General features: G+C 36.1%; 1 protein-coding gene across 1 annotated transcript in view; it reads left to right on the plus strand.

The window, feature by feature from the left end:
- The window catches only part of LOC129278970 (DNA polymerase alpha catalytic subunit-like), a 61,134-nt gene that overhangs the window by 14,863 nt on the left and 26,150 nt on the right, over positions 1-20,121 (plus strand). The window contains exons 10-27 of the mRNA XM_064111648.1: positions 932-1,119; positions 1,793-1,905; positions 2,707-2,820; positions 3,381-3,455; positions 4,623-4,761; positions 5,549-5,703; positions 6,182-6,266; positions 7,154-7,215; positions 7,788-7,877; positions 8,588-8,704; positions 10,717-10,904; positions 11,467-11,596; positions 13,403-13,522; positions 14,107-14,194; positions 15,156-15,265; positions 16,587-16,739; positions 17,976-18,098; positions 19,804-19,836. Coding sequence (XP_063967718.1) covers positions 932-1,119; positions 1,793-1,905; positions 2,707-2,820; positions 3,381-3,455; positions 4,623-4,761; positions 5,549-5,703; positions 6,182-6,266; positions 7,154-7,215; positions 7,788-7,877; positions 8,588-8,704; positions 10,717-10,904; positions 11,467-11,596; positions 13,403-13,522; positions 14,107-14,194; positions 15,156-15,265; positions 16,587-16,739; positions 17,976-18,098; positions 19,804-19,836 — 2,083 coding nt within the window. The remainder of the gene's footprint in view (positions 1-931; positions 1,120-1,792; positions 1,906-2,706; positions 2,821-3,380; positions 3,456-4,622; positions 4,762-5,548; positions 5,704-6,181; positions 6,267-7,153; positions 7,216-7,787; positions 7,878-8,587; positions 8,705-10,716; positions 10,905-11,466; positions 11,597-13,402; positions 13,523-14,106; positions 14,195-15,155; positions 15,266-16,586; positions 16,740-17,975; positions 18,099-19,803; positions 19,837-20,121) is intronic.

Here is a 20,121-nt window from a genome sequence, read left to right on the forward strand (position 1 = left end):
ACTCGCCTGCAAAGTTTTGAGCATGTTCAAGGCTTTTTGGCGTGCAAATCAGAATTGCGTTCGCACCTGCGGGCAACTGTCAGTGAGAAGAAGTGGCTACTGAACTCTGCAATCCCCATAAGCATTTATCTACAGTTTTGCCACACTCCACCCAGGTGTAGTAATATTGAAACCAGGGGAGCGTTTCATCAATGTTTTTGTCCGACAACTTTCCTTGATTTTGATTGGCCGAGAAGCACTATTACTATTAGGCAGCTGGCAGCCGTCTGATTCGAGGAGTTTTTTAACATTTTTTTTTTACACAGACGGCTCTCGATCGTGCAGCTGCCATTAGGGGGTTAACAATGCAAGTTCCCCCCGACGGGGCTCATCAATTTTTGTCTTTATTTCATAAAAATATATTTTAAAAACTGGGCCAAAATAAAGATTATGATTCTGTTTTGGCCTGAAATGCAACAAAACGGAAAAAATCAACTTAAAAGAAAATAAACAGTGACTTACTTCGGCTGTCGCGCAATTCCCACTTCCCTGGTTTATCCGAACTCAATACATAAACATATGGCAATTGAGTCCCTGTACAGATCAAGTTAGAACTTCGGTCTCTGTAATTGGTGAGTGGAGCAAACGGAGTTCAGCGGAACAACCAATATAGCAGAGACCAAAGCTTTTGGTCTATATTACTATGGCAACTGTTGTATAAAATGGGACTTGTCGGATAAAACGTCCAACAAGTCCTTTCATGAAATGCTCCCCTGGAAGTAATTCCTTGGATGCTTGAGTGCTATTCGTGCTAAAGCCAAGGTAAAAGTATTCTGCACTTTGTATTAAACATTGTATTAAAGCGGATCCAACAGGCAACAAGTTAAACAGGGCCCTGATGCATTATGGGATACATTCATAACGATTCTCCTTGCTCATTTTGCAATTTCAGAATCAATCCTGAGGTGTGTTCAACCACTGGATGGGAGACCATCAAAGGAGAGGTGGAGGAGGAAGGATTCGTCAAGATGGACGTCAAAGTGGATTCTTCCTCGTTGCCCCTGACAACCAATGACGAAGGAGAGAAGGTATTGAGGATGTACTGGCTAGATGCTTACGAGGATCCCTACAAACAACCAGGTGCTATTTCAATTCTGGGAATTTATCAATTATTGAATATAATGAAGTCTGCACTTAGGCATATCTGCATGTTTATAATCAAATAATAACACGCCATCATTACAAACTATACATCTGCAATACCTAGACTGAAATTCATAAATCCAAGTCAATTTGTGAAACATTAATATTTTCTGAAGAGGGGCTTCTTTTGTACTTCATTTTAAACAACTTTTTTTGTCTTGCCTGAACGAAGTTTGGCAGAGATCTAGTAATCGCTTTTCCTGTTGGTTTGTTAGCCTGCTTTGGTCTGTTAAAAAATGTTAAAGTTTTGTTCAACTCGCTCTCATTCTCATTTCTTTATTTCTGTATCAATTATGTTTACACTTTGTACAAATGGTCCTTGGGTAATTTCACATGTGTGTTCATGAGGGTGATAAGGTCAAAGGTCATATAGGGGTCAAGAGATCATATTGCATATTTCATCGATCACAAAATCAGATGAGACTTGTGGTTCACGAACCACCTTGTTTTGTATTGAAGTCAAGTCCTCAGTACCAATTTACAGGTCTCTCGAAACAATTTAGGGCTAGCATTGTGAGTTTGGACACAAGTCTCTCTTTGCCCTCATGTAATTTTGGGGGGTAAATTATGGTCATTTTTATTGAAACAATTTATTTTTCTTTCATTTCAGGAACGGTGTTTCTCTTTGGTAAAGTCTACATTGAGGATGCAAAGACCCATGTCAGTTGCTGTGTTTCTGTTAAAAACATAGAAAGGAAGGTCTTTCTATTACCAAGGGAAAAGGTTTGTGATAGCATTCAAGATTTCAGAAATATGTTTAATGGGGGGGGGGGGTTAAAGTGAAACCAGATAATACCATACACTTCAACTGTTTTTTTTAACACAGAGAGGGGAACCTCTAAATCTTCTAGCGCCAAGGAAATTAAAAAATAAAGCACCTGAAATACTTTTTTTTTTTCAGACTCTTTAGGGCATCATGATTAGATTTATCGTAATAAACTTGTTATCTGAATGTTTTATTTTTCATTGTATTTTATTGTTTTTAAAACCTCTGATGTTATAGATTTATCATGGAAAAAATTGAGGGGTTAGGCTGATAAGTTTAAAGGCACACTTTTTTAAAATATTGGTATCCTGTTGTATAATTGGCCCCAAGTTGTAATTTACAGTAGTCTCCTTTAATAGTCTAGTGGTTACAACTAACATCTTTTAATCAGAGAGATGTGAGTTCGAATCACAGCCATGGTGTAATTTCCTTCAGCCAGATATTTCCCCACATTGTGCTGCACTCCACCCAGGTGTGGTGAATGGGTACACGGTAGGATTGTTTCCTTGAGTTGCTTTATCGCCTATATGGCGGCTCAGCTACAGCCAGGGTTATAATATGATACCAAGTATCAAGCGCAGTAGAGTATATGCAATTCTAGTACCTGCGCTATATAAATGGACCATATTATTATTATTAATCCGGATTTATTTTTGTTTCTACACTCTTATTATTGTTATTATTATTATTATCATTATTATCATTATCATTATTATCATTATTAATCCTGATTTATTTTTTGTTTCCACGCTCTGTAGAAGAGGAACCTGAAGAAGGGCATTGATACTGACAAGGAGGTCTCCATGATGGACGTCTATCAAGAGTTTGACGCCATGACAACCAAATACAAGATCATGAAATTCAGGTCAAAGGTCAGTGGTTGGTGTAAACCTCATGACAAGATGTTGATCTCTCTTTGTTTTCAAAACCTCTCATATTACTTCTTTTTTTTTTGCGAAAATTTTTAAAGGCTGGAAAAAGTTACTATTCCTTTTAATTCCTTTTGTGTGAGCTGTAGAATACATAATAGATGCCTGATTTAAACAAGATTTGATTCAACATGGTCCATACTGCTAGTTTTTTTTTATTTTTATTTGTACTCACTTGATTTACTTCAGCCACATGTCATTGTAATTTTGCAATTAAAAAAATTCTTGACTTTTAAAAATGGTAGATATATGATTGTTTAATAGTGGTAGCTATCAAATGACTGAGTGTAAAATGCTTTACCCCAAAACCTAAATAAACATGCACATGAACAGTGATCATTTTGGTAAAGAAACAAATCATTTTAACCCAAAGAATCAATCTGTGTTTAAGAAAGGAAACTCCCCAAGAGATGTTCACTGTTAGAAGTGTGGGATGTATTTTATTCAGAGAATTCTCAAGCAGGTTTTCAGTTTTACATGACATCCTTTCTCTTGACCTGCAGAAAGTCACCAAGCAGTACTGCTTTGAGAAGTCTGAAGTTCCGGCAGAATCAGAATACCTGGAGATAAGATATGGGGTAATTATTCTCTCGCTTTCAATTTCGAAGTAGTTGCATATTTCCTTCCTGATGAATATTCGGGCATTTTATTCAGTGTTTTTTTTTTTTTTTTAATCTTGATAGCTTTTGAATTGAATTGAATTGAATTTATTTTCATACTTCACAAGATAGCAAAATAATAACATAATACAATTGAGAAATACATTTGATTACATACAAAATACAAAATATAACATGTATAATGGCAGTAAATAAAGTGAAATATGAAGGAACCTGCATAAAAAGCAGAGCTTGTAATGTCTGCAGGTTCCTTTTAGTAGGGGGCAGACTGCCAACACTGACAATTTGACAAATTGTGTCACATACAGTACATGAATAAAAAAAGTATTGATCCACAGTCAGGAAGCAAATTAACAAATGAATAATCATCATTAAAAGTAAGAACATAAAGGTTAAGTCCACCCAAGAAAAATGTTGATTTTAATAAATAGAGAAAAAGCAAACTAGCATAACGCTGAAAATTTCATCAAAATCGGATGTAAAATAAGAAAGTTATGATATTTTAAAGTTTTGCTTATTTTTCACAAAACAGTGATATGCAACTGAGTCTTTCGATGATGTCCATCACTCACTATTTCTTTTGTTTTTTATTGTTTGCAAATAACAATATTTAATTTTTTACAGATTTGACATTAAGGACCAACTTAACTGAACCATATAGTAATAAAAAAAGCTAAATCCACATGTTCAGGGAGGAATTAATCGTCGTTTCACTTGACAATAAGGAGAATATTAGAATATTTCATATAATAAAATACAGAAGAAATAGTGAGTGGATGACGTCATCAGTCTCCTCATTTGCATACCGACCAGGATGTGCATATAACTGTTTTGTGAAATTAAGCAAAACTTTAAAATGTCATAACTTTCTTATTTTACATCCAATTTTGATGAAATTTTCAGTGCTACGCTTGTTGGATTTTTCTCTTTTTATTCAAACATCTTCTTGTCTGGGTGGACTTGTCCTTTAATTTCTTGATTTTATTTACATGAAAATAATTTTTTACATGAGTACTCTCGAGGTTAAAACCAGAGCAGTCAGTTCTTGATACATGAACTTTATATTTTTTTTAATAACCTAAGTCCATTTATTCTGAATACTCTGTTCTCATTGGTTGTTTTCAGGCTGATATCCCTCAGCTACCCAGTGATTTACATGGAGAAACCTTCAGTCATATCTTTGGAGCAAACACATCCTGTCTGGAGCTACTTCTCTTGGATAGGAAGCTCAAGGGACCCAGCTGGATTGACATCAAGTTCCCTCGTAAGTTGTCGTGGAAACTTTTTATATTCCCAGGGAAATTTGAAAATGATTTTCCTGCAGAATAAAGCGGGACAATACTACAATGTACTTGTGGAATTATACTACTTGTGGCATAAATAAATATTTTTTAAAAATAGTCAGGGATGATGAGTGAAACTAATACAACAATCTGATCTAAACAATTCTGTGTGCTCGGCATTTAGTCAATGCAGTATCAGGATATAATGGTACCAAAAGAAATTTAGAAATTTATGACTGCGAGACCCTGTCATAAATTTTAATCCTATATTTTGCTTTGTATTGGGATTATGCGTGTTTATGAAACTACATCTAAAGAGAAGAGACACAAGTTGTGACTTCCACCGGAATACAGATTCTGTCATATCTCTGAAATATTGAGAAAAAAACAGTTTTTTTTTTTTTACAAATTCGTAATTTATTTCATAGAACTTACACAAATATGGTTATTAGATTAATGTAATTTCAGGTAACTTGGTTTTTTTCAATTATTTTGTTAAAACCAGGGTGAGATATGTACACATGTTTAAATGTTTTTTTTTTTTCATCTGCAAGAGCAGTGCGCATTTTAGCTTGCATGCAGCTTGAGCGCCGCGATGAGCAAGTGCGCCATGCATTTTATTATGAAATACACTTTTTTGGGGAAAAATACACTTTTTTTATCACAGAATACAATTTTTCAGGTCTGAATATTAATGAATAGGTACACGCAGATGTTACAAAGATACAAATCATGAAACTTTTATTCTATTTGGTATTTAATGAACAGAGCTACCAATACAGCCCATCAGCTGGTGTAAAGTTGAGACTTTCATCACCAAACCCGACTTCATCACCGTTGTCAAGGATCTAACCCCACCCCCTCTGGTTGTTATGACGATCAACCTCCGCACAGTGCTGAATCAGAAGACGCATCGCAATGAGGTAATACTGGTTTCCAATTCATCACAGCGTATGATTTTTTAACTTTTGTATGAACACATTAAATTTCATAAATGCGAAGGTTTCATTACTGAGAGATGGCGCCAAACATCCTTCAATGTACAATTAAATTTTTCACAAAGAATAAACTGCTGATAAAAAGATTTATACAATATACAAATATACCAGTCTTTGATTAAGTATAGTGGGAATTATTTGTCCGAGGTTGGAATAGTAAATATTCTTCGGTTGGCGTTCATTTTCATCATCATTACAAAATAGTGAGAATATGTTTGGTCACATGATGCTATTTAAACCAATCAGGACTTAATTTATGTAGGATATAGTATATGATACTTCATTATGATTTACAGACTATTGATTTGTTAGATAATACTTTTGTATCTGATGCCCGTGCATGCAAAAATAAAACGAATCAAACAACCAAACAAATATGTATTTTTAATTTTTTCACCTTTAGATTGTTGCTGTGGCAGCCCTTGTTCACCACAGGTTCCCATTAGATAAGGCGCCACCCAAACCACCCTTCCAGCAACACTTCTGTGGTAAGAAACATTCATGATTTACCCAACAGCATTTTAATAATGTGGGACTGATGACAAAATAAAGTGGATAACCCATGAGAAAAATAAGCTGAAAAAAAAAATATCCTGCTTTCTATGATATCCCGAGGATCATGTGAGAATTATAGCCCAGGTATTAGGCTATGTGACGTCAAGACCAAAAAGCGGTAGGACCATATTAATTGCAGACCAGCTGGAGTGATGATAATATTAGTTACATTTTTCAAGCGCTAAGTACATGTTTCTATGCGCTTTACGTTGTAATTATTATTACCCCGGTCATCGGATCGTTGCATGCCCGCATACTACAAAGGCTTTCAAATCCCACTTTAACACCTAGGTGGAGAGTGGCAAAGTGTGGATTGGAGCCTTGCCAAAGGATGCTAGGCAATAGTGAGATTCGAACACACAACCCTCTGATTACAAGGCGAGTGTCAGAACCGCTACACCATGACACTTCCACTACATGTAGTAGAAGAAGTAGTAGTTGCATCTTTTCTCTGTAAATCTTTACATTTTGGTGAGGTCTTCATAGTTTATGATATGAATTTGTAAATCATGAAAATTCTTAAATGCTATGAAATGTCTAAGGTTGTGTCTGTGGAGATGGGGGTGGGTATGATCAGCCCCAATTGTTCTCTTGTGTCTTATTGTAATGATGTTCAAAGGCAAGAATTAATCATGAATAATTTGATTAATGAATCAATGAAATAATTTATTATTTGAATAATTTGATTAATTTATCATTGAATAAATTCATCAATTATGCAACTGTCTATGAAAGTACATTTTTATTTTTACCTTATTATGCCATTTGATATTAATTATATTTTCATGTTTTTCTTTTTACATTTCTGTCAATAATACAGCCTTGAGCAAGCCAGTTGACTGTATATTCCCTTATGACTTCAAAGATGCTATAAGAAAAAAGGTAAATTCAGGCTTTCAAGAGAAGTAATTCTAGAATTGCAGTTTGTGGTTTGTTTTACATTTCCAATATTTTTCTAATTATCTGATAGAAATCGATAAGTATAAAGTAGAATATTGGCAAAAAGATGAGAAAGACATGGTTATCAAATATGTATTTCTAATTGATTGAGATTTACCATGAAGGGAGAAACAGGCCCCCAATTTTATTTTCATGTACATACAGTGTGAATCATGGATGTACATGTACATGTATATAGTTCATAGATTACAAAATTAATAATAGGACCAGGAATTTTACTACGGATGTCGGCGCCAGTCAAAACTTTCCACCACTCAAAATTTCTGACTCTTTCTCAATTCAATATCTCATCCGCCGGACTGGCACTAATTTCACCACAGACTCATGAATATGATGTTTCAGTGTTCAAGCCCTGAATATTGACTGGGTTTCATCTCCCTGATCCTTGTGTTGAGATGTCGGGCAATGAAGTTTTCATTACTAAAATATCACTAGGGACAACCCTATTGATAAGTAAGGATGATGTATATTCTGTCGGTCTTTGTTCTCTCTAGAACATGAAGGTTGAGATCTTACCGTCGGAGAGAGCCCTCTTGGGTCTGTTCTTGGCCAAGGTCCACACGGTCGATCCTGATGTCATAGTGGTAAGAAATTGATGTTTGTTCTCTTAAAATCATTTATTTAAATTCTCTTACCTACATGTATGCATGCATGGACATAAGAGGCAGTCCATTATTTTTTCCGGCTCCTGGAATTGACTTTTTTTTATGTTCAGGGCCAACCTGAAGATATACCTGTGTAAGAGTGCCTTTTGACAGATATCCATTTATTTATTTGTTTGTTTTAGTTTGAACCTTTGGTGTATATTCTTTTTCTTTCCCTCATTTACTTTCAAGCACATTTATCTAATAAAGATGGGAAGTATACTATATAAATCATATGTATTTTTATTATAATTATTATTATCATTATTAGTATTATTATTATTGTTATTGTTATTATTGTTATTATTATAAATATTGTCATCATTATTTTTATTATTATTATTATTATTGCTATTATTATGATTATGATTATTATTATAGCAAACCATTCTACAAAATGAATATCTTGGAAGCACCAAGCAGGATAGCTTTCAATTTCTTTTCATGACCAAACATATTATATTCCCACCAAAGAAAACATGGAGCCTCTAGATTGATTAACACTCCCTGCTGTGGCATTTCTCGAAATATACTTCTTAAAGTTTGCTGTAATAATTCGAATACATTTAACTTAATATTAAAGAGTTGTAAGTTTACATTTTCTTGATCCCATTTGTGGAAATTCACTGGTCATTGTGTTCATATCCTAGGGTCATGACATCTACGGGTTTGACCTTGACGTTCTCCTTCATCGAATCGGTGCCACCAAGACTCCTCACTGGTCTAAACTAGGAAGACTAAAGCGTGGAACTATGCCTAAACTTAGTGTAAGTTGAAGACTTCCAGTTGTATTACAAGGTTTCATGACCATTTTGAATTATGTAATTACTGTAACTACCATGGTAACCAGAGCTGCCAACCAGTACGTTTTTTGCGTATTTAATACGTTTTTGCAACCAAAATACGACAGTATGTTTTTTCTTTAAAAAATACGATTTTTTTTTTCTTTTTTACAAAATCGTAATTTATTGAGAAAAATCATCCCTATATGTCTCTATTTCATAAAACTTTCACAAATATGGTTATTGGATCAATGTAATTTTCAGTCATTTTTCAATCATTTTGTTAAAACCAGGGTGAGATATGCACATGTTCCAATGGGTTTTTTTTTCATCTGCAAGAGCAGTGCGCATTTTACATGTAGCTGGCATGCAGCGTGAGTGCTGTGATGAGCGCGTGCGCCATGCATTTTATTATGAAATACAGTTTATTGGGGGAAAATACAGTTCATTGTATCACAGAATACAATTTTTCATTCCCAGAGGTTGGCAGGTCAGGGTAACAATGCTGAACAGCCAATCAAAATCAGTTAAGTTACCATTGGGTGGCAAAGCTACGATAATGGATTTATTCAACAGGGCTCCAAAATTCTGCCCACTCCAAGCTCCAGCTGCAATGAGGTTTTCCTATTTTTTCTTCAAATTTGTACTGCACCATCGTATTGAAAATATGTATTTTTTTCATTAAGCTAAATCATTTGTATAACCAATGAGATGAGATATTCCTTAAAGGAGAATGAAACTCTTGGAGCAAGTTAGCTTTTGTGAAAGCAGAAAAATCAAAGAATAAGATCAACAAAAGTTTGAGTAAAATAGGACTAGCAATAGAAGAGTTATGAGCATTTGAATGTCGATCACTAATGCTATGGAGATCCTCCCATTGGCAATGCGACCAAGATCTATGATGTCACAGATGAACAACTCTCCTCTTTTGGACGCTGAAAATATACCCCAAAACATCTCTTTTTGCTCATTCTAATCATATGACAAACGATTCATCAATGATATAATGTTGTGAAACCTCTGTACTTGTCCTCTCATAAAGAGAACACATCACCTTGTGATAGACTCTATAAAAGTGAGAATATAAGTGAAATAAGTACTAAAGTAATGAGGGAGTTGTACGTGTGTGACATCACAGATCTTGGTTGCATTGCCAATAGGAGGATCTACATGGCATTAGTGATCTCAATATTCAAATGCTCATAACTTTCTTATTATTCATTCAATCTTCCTCAAACTTTCAACAATATGTTTCTTTGATTTTTCTCTTTGATATGGATTCAGCTGGTTTCAAGGGTTTCATTCTCCTTTAAATTCTCAAACTAGGTATTTTTGGAGTGTAGATCACAAATGTTTGATTTATTTGATGTTCCAATCTCTGTCAAGATATGTTACTAGTATGTGTTTGTGTAGATTTTGTTTTCTGCATGTAGGAAGCTAGGTTTGTTGTGATATTTACTAGGGTAAGCTTCGCTTCGATATGTCAGATATTTTGACATGTCAAATCTTCTTGCGTTTCTCATGGAATTTTGATAATTTCAGCCAATCAGATTTGTTTCAGACTATGACTTCACAACTAATTTGCTGAGCTGCTGTGGTGCAGACAACATGTACGTAAAAAAGGAGGTGTCATAGATATTCAGCACTTTGCAGAGTTGTTGCAAGGTGTGTGCTGGCCTGTGATGTGATTGCCAACTTGTCACAATCGAATTTTGTTCAGTCGCATTGCATAATGTGTTCTGGGCTTTAGTTTGAAACCCTTTTCGCAAGGTTACATGAACTCTGCTCTTCCAGTAGAGCTGCCGATAAAATTGTGCTCAATGATTCCTTTTATCTCGTATATATTTGAAATGATATTTTTTTTATTCAATTGAAAACTATTCCAGTCAGCAAAGGGATGCAGTATTTCAACATTTGGAAAATGTTCGATAAATTGATTTGATCACAAACGAAAGAGGATATTGGAATTGGAGAGATTATATATTTTTTTTTTATAGGGTGGTACAGGGAGAGGGAGCACATTCACTGAGAAGAATGCGACATGCGGTCGCATGGTGTGTGACGTGAAGATCTCGGCAAAAGAACTGATGAGGTTTAAGAGCTACGATCTCACCGAGCTCTCAAGTCAGATTATTCACGAGAAGAGGGTGGAGATCCCGTATGAACGCATCAAGGATATGTACACGTAAGTATCACATCTGTATGAAACTTTCAAGTTATGTTCACACAAAGCATTAGGTTGACTCTTTAGTGGCAAATTTAGATAAATTATGACCTGGGTCCCGTAACACAAAGGTTAGCAATTAATTGTACGCTTGATTTTTACGATTGATTGTACATTATAGTCAATGAAATCAATCTTAGAAAAATGTTCTACAATCATTGCTAACCTTTGTGTTACGGGGCCCCAGGAGTCTCATACTTAATACCTCATTATTTACTTGCTATGTAGGTATTGATAGATTCAATTCGATTCATTGATTGCTGTAATGAAAAAGAACAATATAAAAACATGATAAATAATACAAACAAGAGTTGATTGATTAATAGCAAAAAGAAAAGAAAAAACTATATAAAAAACTACAAAAATACAAAGATCAACAAAAGTAACAAAACATGTAAACAAGAATTGCCAAAAACACTTATCAAGGCCAATCCCAGAATAAGATTATAAAAACGTAGATAGTAGATAAAAGACACATTTTAAAGTGCAGCTCAGAGTGACTTTTTATTCATATGTTTGACAGGACCTCTCGTGAGCTGACATACCTTGTTGAGATGACGTGGAAGGATGCTTTCTTTATTCTCCGTCTCATGTGTGAACTGAACGTTCTACCTCTAGCGCTGCAGCTCACTACTATCTGTGGAAATGTTATGGTAATGAAACATTGATCAAATGCGTTTAGAACCCACTGCACTATTCGTACAAGAGTAGGGGAAACCTTAGTGTAGTGGTCCACCTGCACTCCCCAATCGGATATATCGGGTGGAGAAACCTGCGGGTCACAGTGATTCAGTTCGCTTTTCGCCTCCCATGCACAGGTGACGCCAAACAAATAACAACAACAATTATGATAAATTTGTGCAAATCGCTATGCTGCCAACATGCTTGATTACCCAGAATTCAACACAAATTGTGGTCGAATCCATTTCCTGTTAATTCAAGAACACACATTTACCAGGATCTTTGTAATAGGAGTAAACCCAACTGTTTTAGAGAGGCCACATTGCCATTCTCAAGGTTATTGAGAATCGTGCCGCTCGATTAATTTTTGGCTTTGGATCCCGAACTCATACTACACCCCTATTTAAGGAACTCCACTGGCTACCTCTATTCCAACGTATTCAGTTTAAAGTCTGTTTATATGTGTACAAAACTCTAAATCAATTGGCACCTGAATATCTTAATAATACCATCAAATTATACACACCCTCTCGTAATCTTCGTTCAATCACTGACACATGCAGACTTTGCATTCCCTTGTCAAAACTCTCCTCTGCCGAAAAACGTTTTGCTGTAGCAGCTGCCAAGACTTGGAATGCTATCCCTCTTTCTATAAGAAATGCTTCCAGTGTTCTTGGCTTCAAATCTTCCCTTAAGACATACCTTTTTCCTCAATAATTAATTTCCCTTTTTATCTTGAATATTGTAGTTATTAAATTATTATTCATGTTAAATTATTCATACATTGTACGCGCTATGGTCCTTTTTGTTTTTAGCGCCTCTAAATATCCATTTTTATTATTATCATTATTATTCATCCATGTGATGCAGCCTCCTGTTTGGGTCTCTTTCGCTGGAAACCAAGAGACATATTTTCTTGCACAGTTTACACTCCCTTTTATTATATAAAAGTTAATTTCACTTTACCAGCACTTTACCGTGGCATCTCATACTGATACATATATATTATTTGAGTATGTCACCATGTTTGATATTTGTGTTTGTTTATGAAGGGCCCCAACGAAAACCAGCTTGTTGCTGATTGGGCTACCCTTCTTTTGAATATTTGAAATAAATAAATATATTTTGTTCATACTTTGATAGCTTTGGAGCTGCTGAAAGGGTTTATGGTTCAAGGAACTGCGTGTACAAGAATCTACATTGATTGTCACTGTTTGTGCCACTATGATTTACCAATGGCATAATTGTACATCAAGTAATTTTCTATTATTAATATCTACCACTCTTCCTTCTGCTTTTCGTCTTATATTGCGCATGGATAAATCATGTTACCCTTCATGAAGGAAAAAAAAAAGATTTGTGCAGATCTCTCTCCATATTGGTGCAAGAAATCCAATTTAAAAGTGCAGCACCAAAATATAAACTCCACTTCGTCATTTCTTGAAATTACGTGCAGGAAAGAGCAAGATGAATTCTCAAATCACCACGACTGATGCAGTTACATCACGCTATGGCTATATGAATGTATATACATGCTACGGCAATGAGCATGCAAATGCATGCAATTTAGCAATATGCATATAAATACCGCCTGCACATAGGAAATGATACTGGCAAAGATTTCTGCATTTGATGCGTAAAATTTGGCGATAATATTGTATCAATCAATTTTGTAAAACATGTTGCCCAAATTTATATGGAAGCTTAGGGATTTTTTTAAATAGGAAGATGAATGAAAGCTAAACACGGATATTATGTTTGTGTTCCTTTTGTTTTAGTCTCGTACTCTGATGGGAGGGCGCTCTGAACGTAATGAACATCTTCTGCTTCATGCCTTCAACGAGAAGAATTTCCTCTGCCCTGACAAGGAATATAAGAAGAGAACGCAGGCTGTCAATGTAAGTTATTCATTCAAAGAGAAATTAACATTGCTAAGATAAATCATTGTTGATAAATTAAGTATTATCATCAAAATGCATCACTATTGGAAAGATTGATATCATTATCATTGTAAAAATTCATCATTATTGATGAGGTCAATATCGCCATCATTCTTAATATACATCATTTCTGACAGGGTCAATATCATTTCCAAATACAATAACAGTATCGTTGTCAAAATTCGTCCTTTTAGGATCAGTAACATAGTTTTTATCACTGCAAATACACCATCTGTTTAATTTGATTTTTCAATAAAAAAAAAAAAATTCATAATCATATTTTATCTTTCCTTGGCAAAAAAAGAGGTCTGTAATAGAAAATGTGTCAAAACATTTAAGATTAAGCTAAAAACTTTCCTCTATAACCCCTTTTATCAACGATTTCTGTGCCTTCTTTATTTTGTTTGCTCCTCTTCCTTTCAATTGTTTGCCTCGAGCATCTCTAACGAGATAGATATTATAATTAGTTAAAAAGTTAAAAAGGCTCTGTCCATACTCCCTGCAAAGGAAATAACAATCCTTAATCAATTTTTTTTCCATAGGTGGAAGGAGATGAGGACCAGGAACGACCAACAAGATCTAAGAACAAACCATCCTATGCTGGAGGTCTGGTCCTTGATCCTAAAGTTGGTAAGCTACACCTGTTGCGCTCCAACTAATACCCTTCCTAATCCTGAAGTTGGTAAGCTACACCTGTTGCGCTCCAACTAATACCCTTCCTAATCCTAAAGTTGGTAAGCTACACCTGTTGCGCTCCAACTAATACCCCTCCTAATCCTAAAGTTGGTAAGCTACACCTGTTGCGCTCCAACTAATACCCTTCCTAATCCTAAAGTTGGTAAGCTACACCTGTTATGCTCCAACTAATACCCTTCCTAATCCTAAAGTTGGTAAGCTACACCTGTATTGCTCCAACTAATGCCCTTCCTAATCCTAAAGTTGGTAAGCTATAGCTGTTACGCTCCAACTAATACCCCTCCTAATCCTAAAGTTGGTAAGCTACACCAGTTATGCTCCAACGAATACCCCTCCTAATCCTGAAGTTGGTAAGCTACATCTGTTACGCTCCAACGAATACCCCTCCTAATCCTGAAGTTGGTAAGCTACACCTGTTATGCTCCAACGAATGCCCTTCCTAATCCTAAAGTTGGTAAGCTACACCTGTTACGCTCCAACTAATACCCTTCCTAATCCTAAAGTTGGTAAGCTACACCTGTTACGCTCCAACGAATACCCTTCCCAATCCTAAAGTTGGTAAGCTACACCAGTTATGCTCCAACGAATACCCCTCCTAATCCTGAAGTTGGTAAGCTACACCAGTTATGCTCCAACGAATACCCCTCCTAATCCTAAAGTAGGTAGGCTACACCAGTTATGCTCCAACTAATACCCTTCCTAATCCTGAAGTTGGTAAGCTTCATCTGTTACGCTCCAACGAATACCCCTCCTAATCCTGAAGTTGGTAAGCTACACCTGTTATGCTCCAACGAATGCCCTTCCTAATCCTAAAGTTGGTAAGCTACACCTGTTACGCTCCAACGAATACCCTTCCCAATCCTAAAAAAAAAAAAATTTGTCTATTATTTCACAGGTTTCTATGATAAGTTCATTCTTTTACTGGATTTCAACAGTCTCTACCCATCAATCATTCAGGAGTATAACATCTGCTTCACGACGGTCGCTCAGACACCCTCGCAGGAGGTATGTTTTGCTTTTAAAGGAAACCAAAACCCAAGAATAGAAGCAATCATATTGGAAAGAGTGAAATAAGAGGAACAATTTAAAACAAGTTTCATCAAAATCGGTTTTGAAAAAGGCAAGTCATGGACGTTTAAAAAGGTCTTGTACTTTCTATGGGATCCTCAAATTGGCAAATGTGCTTCAAAATGGCTGATTTTGTGGACAACCCTTCATTTGTTTCGTACACAAATTTTCCCCATTTACATATTTCATATCATCGATTCCTGACCTTGAAGTATGTGGTGTGAATAATTATTACCAATGACATGTTATGCTCAGAATGAGGCAATATGCAATTTTAAAGATAATAAGGGAAATCTGAAAAATTTTGTACAAAACAAATGGAGAGTTGTCCACAAAATCAACCATTTTGAAGCATGTTTGCCAATTTGAGGATCCCCATAGAAAGTACAAGACTTTTTAAACATCCATAACTTGCTTATTTCACAACCAATTTTGATGAAACTTGTTTTAAATTGTTCCTCTTATTTTATTCTTTCCAATAACATTGCGTCTTATATTGGGTTTTGGTTTCCTTTAATATTACTGTAAATGCTAGAATATTTGTGGTCTATAAATTTTGTGGATTCCAACCAATTTATTCAAGCACAAAAGCTCTCCCCCACGTTTCGTTTTTCTTTTTGGAACAAAAAAAAAATTGGGAGCGTTAAGTTCTAGATGGGTACATGTATATCTGTTAATTATAGTAATATTGTAATCTGGGGCAGAGCCATGGACACGATGATATACAAGCTGAAGAAGTTTGAATATGACACATTCATTTATTGGCAACCAGTGCAGAGTTTTGAGGACAGGTGTGATTAGATTTGTTGCAGAGGGTTACTATACGAGCAGCTGCATTCTGCAATTTCTGTGAACATACAAGTTCAGTGCTGACCGTACAGAAACGTTGTTAGCCTAACAGTAAGGTCAGTCACATTTTTCGGATTGTGAGGTCAAAACATTTATTTCAATGCGTAAGTAGTGCAATGTTGTAATATTGGGCATCGCTGCCACATTACCGGTTGTGACAGGGCCTCTGTTAGCGCATTGGTAGCGCTAACGAATCTGTGCGGTCAGTACAGATTGGGGTAGGTTAATCAGTAGGGCATTAGCAAAATTTGGCTGGGTCTGATCGTCATAATTTGCCTGCATGGGAATCGGTTTAATTGGTCGCTATATGGAGGTGGCCACTAACACGGCCTTCACTTTAACACATTTTGATCTGGTATCAAATTTGATAATTAATTTCACAAACTTTTTCTGCCTTTTTTTTTCTTAGGATGGATCTAATGATGACTGGATGCCCGAGGTGCCAGACAGCGACTTGACCGATGGCATCTTACCGACCGAGATCCGCAAGCTGGTCGAACGACGTCGTCAGGTCAAAGGTCTTATGAAGCAGCCCGACCTTCATCCTGATATCAGATTACAGGTAGGACACTACAAGAACTTATTGGTTGATTTCAAGTTCGGTGTTGATCTTTTGGTGTCGGTGTCAGGCTGATATCAGCACAGCACTGAATTAGAAATGAGTTTTGTTCCTGGGATGAATCTCAATAGTTGTTGAGCTTTTTGAACTATTTTTTGTAAATATAAGCTTGTGTTGCCGGGTGTTGGAATTATCTGAGGCAATTTATATTGTGCTTCCAATGCCAACATCACCGCCAACTGGACTTGAAATTACCTTATTTTTAGAGGTGTCAGGAGTGAATGATTCTAAAACTAAACCCAATTTCTTTGGTAAGAACTTCAGCATAGAACTCCAATCTCTTTAATCCAGCTACCTGTCAAATTTTACAAGTTGTATTTCGTTGATAAACTCATTTCCCCAAAAAATGAAACTATGATGGGACCACAATCTTACTTCTCCCTGAAAAGAATGAAAGAAACAGACATGTGAGACCTTCCATGACTTTTTCGTCTGTTGAAAGAGGTTGTTTATCATAAATAGGGATAGGAGCGTTGTGGCCCAGTGGATTAGTCTCAGGACTTTGAAACAGAGGGTCGTGGGTTCGAATCCCAGCCATGACGTAATTTCCTTCGGCAAGAAATTTATCCACATTGTGCTGCACTCAACCCAGGTGAGGTGAATGGGTACCTGGCAGGAATTTATTCCTTGAAATGCATGTGTGCTGTAATCTTAGTAATTACAGCTGCCAAGCTACAGCTGGGGTAATAATATCCAAGTCCTTTGGAAGCGCATAGAGACATTCATAATTGGGATATGCGCTATACAAGAACTGTGTATTATTATTATTGATAATGTATAAAACGGCTTTTCGCAGATGCCCATCTTCAGGCCATTTATTAAACTATATTTTAAGCTTTGTTCTCAAGTTGATCTAATTTTAGGTCATCTCTGGGCTCTTTCACCAATTTTAACTACTATCTTTGCCATCTCAGACCGGTGTGTTCACTCATTTGGTCTCACAACCGGGAGGTCGGGAGTTCAAGCCCTGGCCGCATCGGACCAAAAGACTTTAAAAGATGGAAGTTGCTGCTACCCTGTTTGGCATTCAATGTTGTAAGGGATAGAACTATGTCGATCTGGGGCTGCACAGTGGCTGCCGGGCCCATGATCAATTAAGGCAAAGTAAATTTTCTGAGTATTTCTATTTCGAACCATAAAATATGGATTTTCACTTTTCATTTTCTTTTCTTGTTTCAGTATGATATCCGTCAGAAAGCTCTGAAGCTGACAGCTAACAGTATGTATGGGTGTCTGGGGTTCAGCCACTCGAGGTTCTATGCTAAACCCCTCGCTGCGTTGGTCACTAGTAAAGGAAGAGAGGTAGGTATCCTTCTGGGTGACATGACATTTGCTCAAGCGACAATCGCTTTGAGCTTAATTTCATCTCTAAGATGTACATGTAGGTGTAGAGCTAGGGTTGCAATAGGGTTTTATGTTGGGTTTAGGTTAGGGTATATTGTCAACTCTGTGCCATTCACTGTAATCAGCGAGTGTCATTTTTTTCAGAGAGTCTATATTCAATTGTTTTATTTATCAAAAAAGGGAATCACTCCTGAGACAATAATGTTAAACCTCTTAACCATAAGCTGAACTGAACAATGGAATCACTCATGCATGCAATGCACTCTTCAAAATGCTATAGGCATAACAATAGCTGTATGACCATTGCACGAAAATGTTTTGTGGATGCACAGATATGTGTTCATGGCAGGTTAAGGGTTAAATCCAAGGTTGAAATTGGTCATTCGTTTAGTGCGTGGAATTTAGAGCTACTTCCACCCACCACTAATTTCAAATGAAAAGTGTTTCAAAACTAATTCCTTGCAAAGAGGAATTGAGCTTGCGTTCATGTCCATCTGTAATCTTGTTTTATTTGGATAATTTACATTAAACATTCTTATGTTTGATAAATATTAGTTTATTTTAAAGATTTGCCATAAATGTCAGATTGATGTTCCTTCACTTTCGGCTTTAGGATCACTCACTCGTCCTGAAAAAAACTTTGTAATGCTGTGAAATAGCGACCACCACTAAACTGGGTCTAGCTAGAGCACTGATGATGAGGATGATAATTAATAGGAGTAGTAAGCAACATTATACAGCGCTTAATACAAATGTTTCCAAGCACTGCAATCCTATGAAGTATGTACATGTATGTACAACCTGTTAACCAGGGCGTTCCTCAATCAAGATCGATGTCTGTTTTCTAATTCATATGAAATTTGTAATCTCAAATTATCATGGCATGAGGACTTTGTGAAGGAAAATTGGAGATAACTGGAGTTCGGACGTACAAAAGGGTTATTTTAAGTTTATTGATCAGTAAAGGCTTTGGCCGTGCCTGCAGCATACTGACCAACGTTGTGTTGTCTCTCTGTGCTTTGCTAGTGTTATGATAATAGCTTTTGAGATAACTACTATAATTTACAGAGAATAGATTAGCCTGTAATTCTATTTGATGTAGAGGTGTTGTGGCTCAGTGGATAAGTCTCCGGACTGGAAACAACAAGGTCTGGGGTTCAAATCCCACCGCAGCACTAGCGTCCTTTGGCAAGGCGTTTATCTACATTTGCCACTCTCGACCCAGGTGTAGTAAATGGGTACCCGGTAGGAAGAAATTCCTTGAATGCTCGATGCGCCCGATCAGGGTAGCCGTGCTAAAGCCGGGGTAATAGTATGCAGCGCTTAGAAACATTTGTATTAAGCGCTATATAAATGTTGCATATTATTATTATTATTTGCATTGAGGAACCAAAATGTTTAGAGAGGAATATTTACTATTTCGATATGAATGTATGGAGTAATGAGATGGTGCGTTATCGTCCAAGTTGGCCTTTATTACGAGACTACATTGATCAGAATGTTGCACCTTAGGGTAGCAACCTTGCCAGATTCGAGTAGTCAAGGACTTGAGATGATGATTTTTCAAGGCTGCTAGTTCAATCATGTATAATGCTCTGATATGGTTGAATTTATTTGATAAAGAATTTGTGTATGTATTATCCTTTTTTTTTTTCATTTCCAGATCTTGATGCATACCAAAGAGCTAGTTCAAAAGGTAATATTTCCCTATCAATATATATGAAAACATGCTTAAACTTGTGGAATAAGTTTTGGAGAATTTAATAGTGTCTCAAATTTGATGAAAAAACAATCGTCCAAGCAAATTGTATTATGATAGTGAAAGGGATTGTAAAGCATGTTACGGTATTCAGATTGTGCGCTACACTTAATGTGAATTTATTGTTTTGGGGATGTTCATTGATTTATATCATCGACCATCTGCGTCAAAGTAAGCAATGATTTATCGGATGATATATTTGAATAGTAGATGCAAAGTTAA

Source organism: Lytechinus pictus, chromosome 16 (genome assembly GCF_037042905.1).
Source record: "Lytechinus pictus isolate F3 Inbred chromosome 16, Lp3.0, whole genome shotgun sequence".
NCBI classification, from domain to species: domain Eukaryota; kingdom Metazoa; phylum Echinodermata; class Echinoidea; order Temnopleuroida; family Toxopneustidae; genus Lytechinus; species Lytechinus pictus.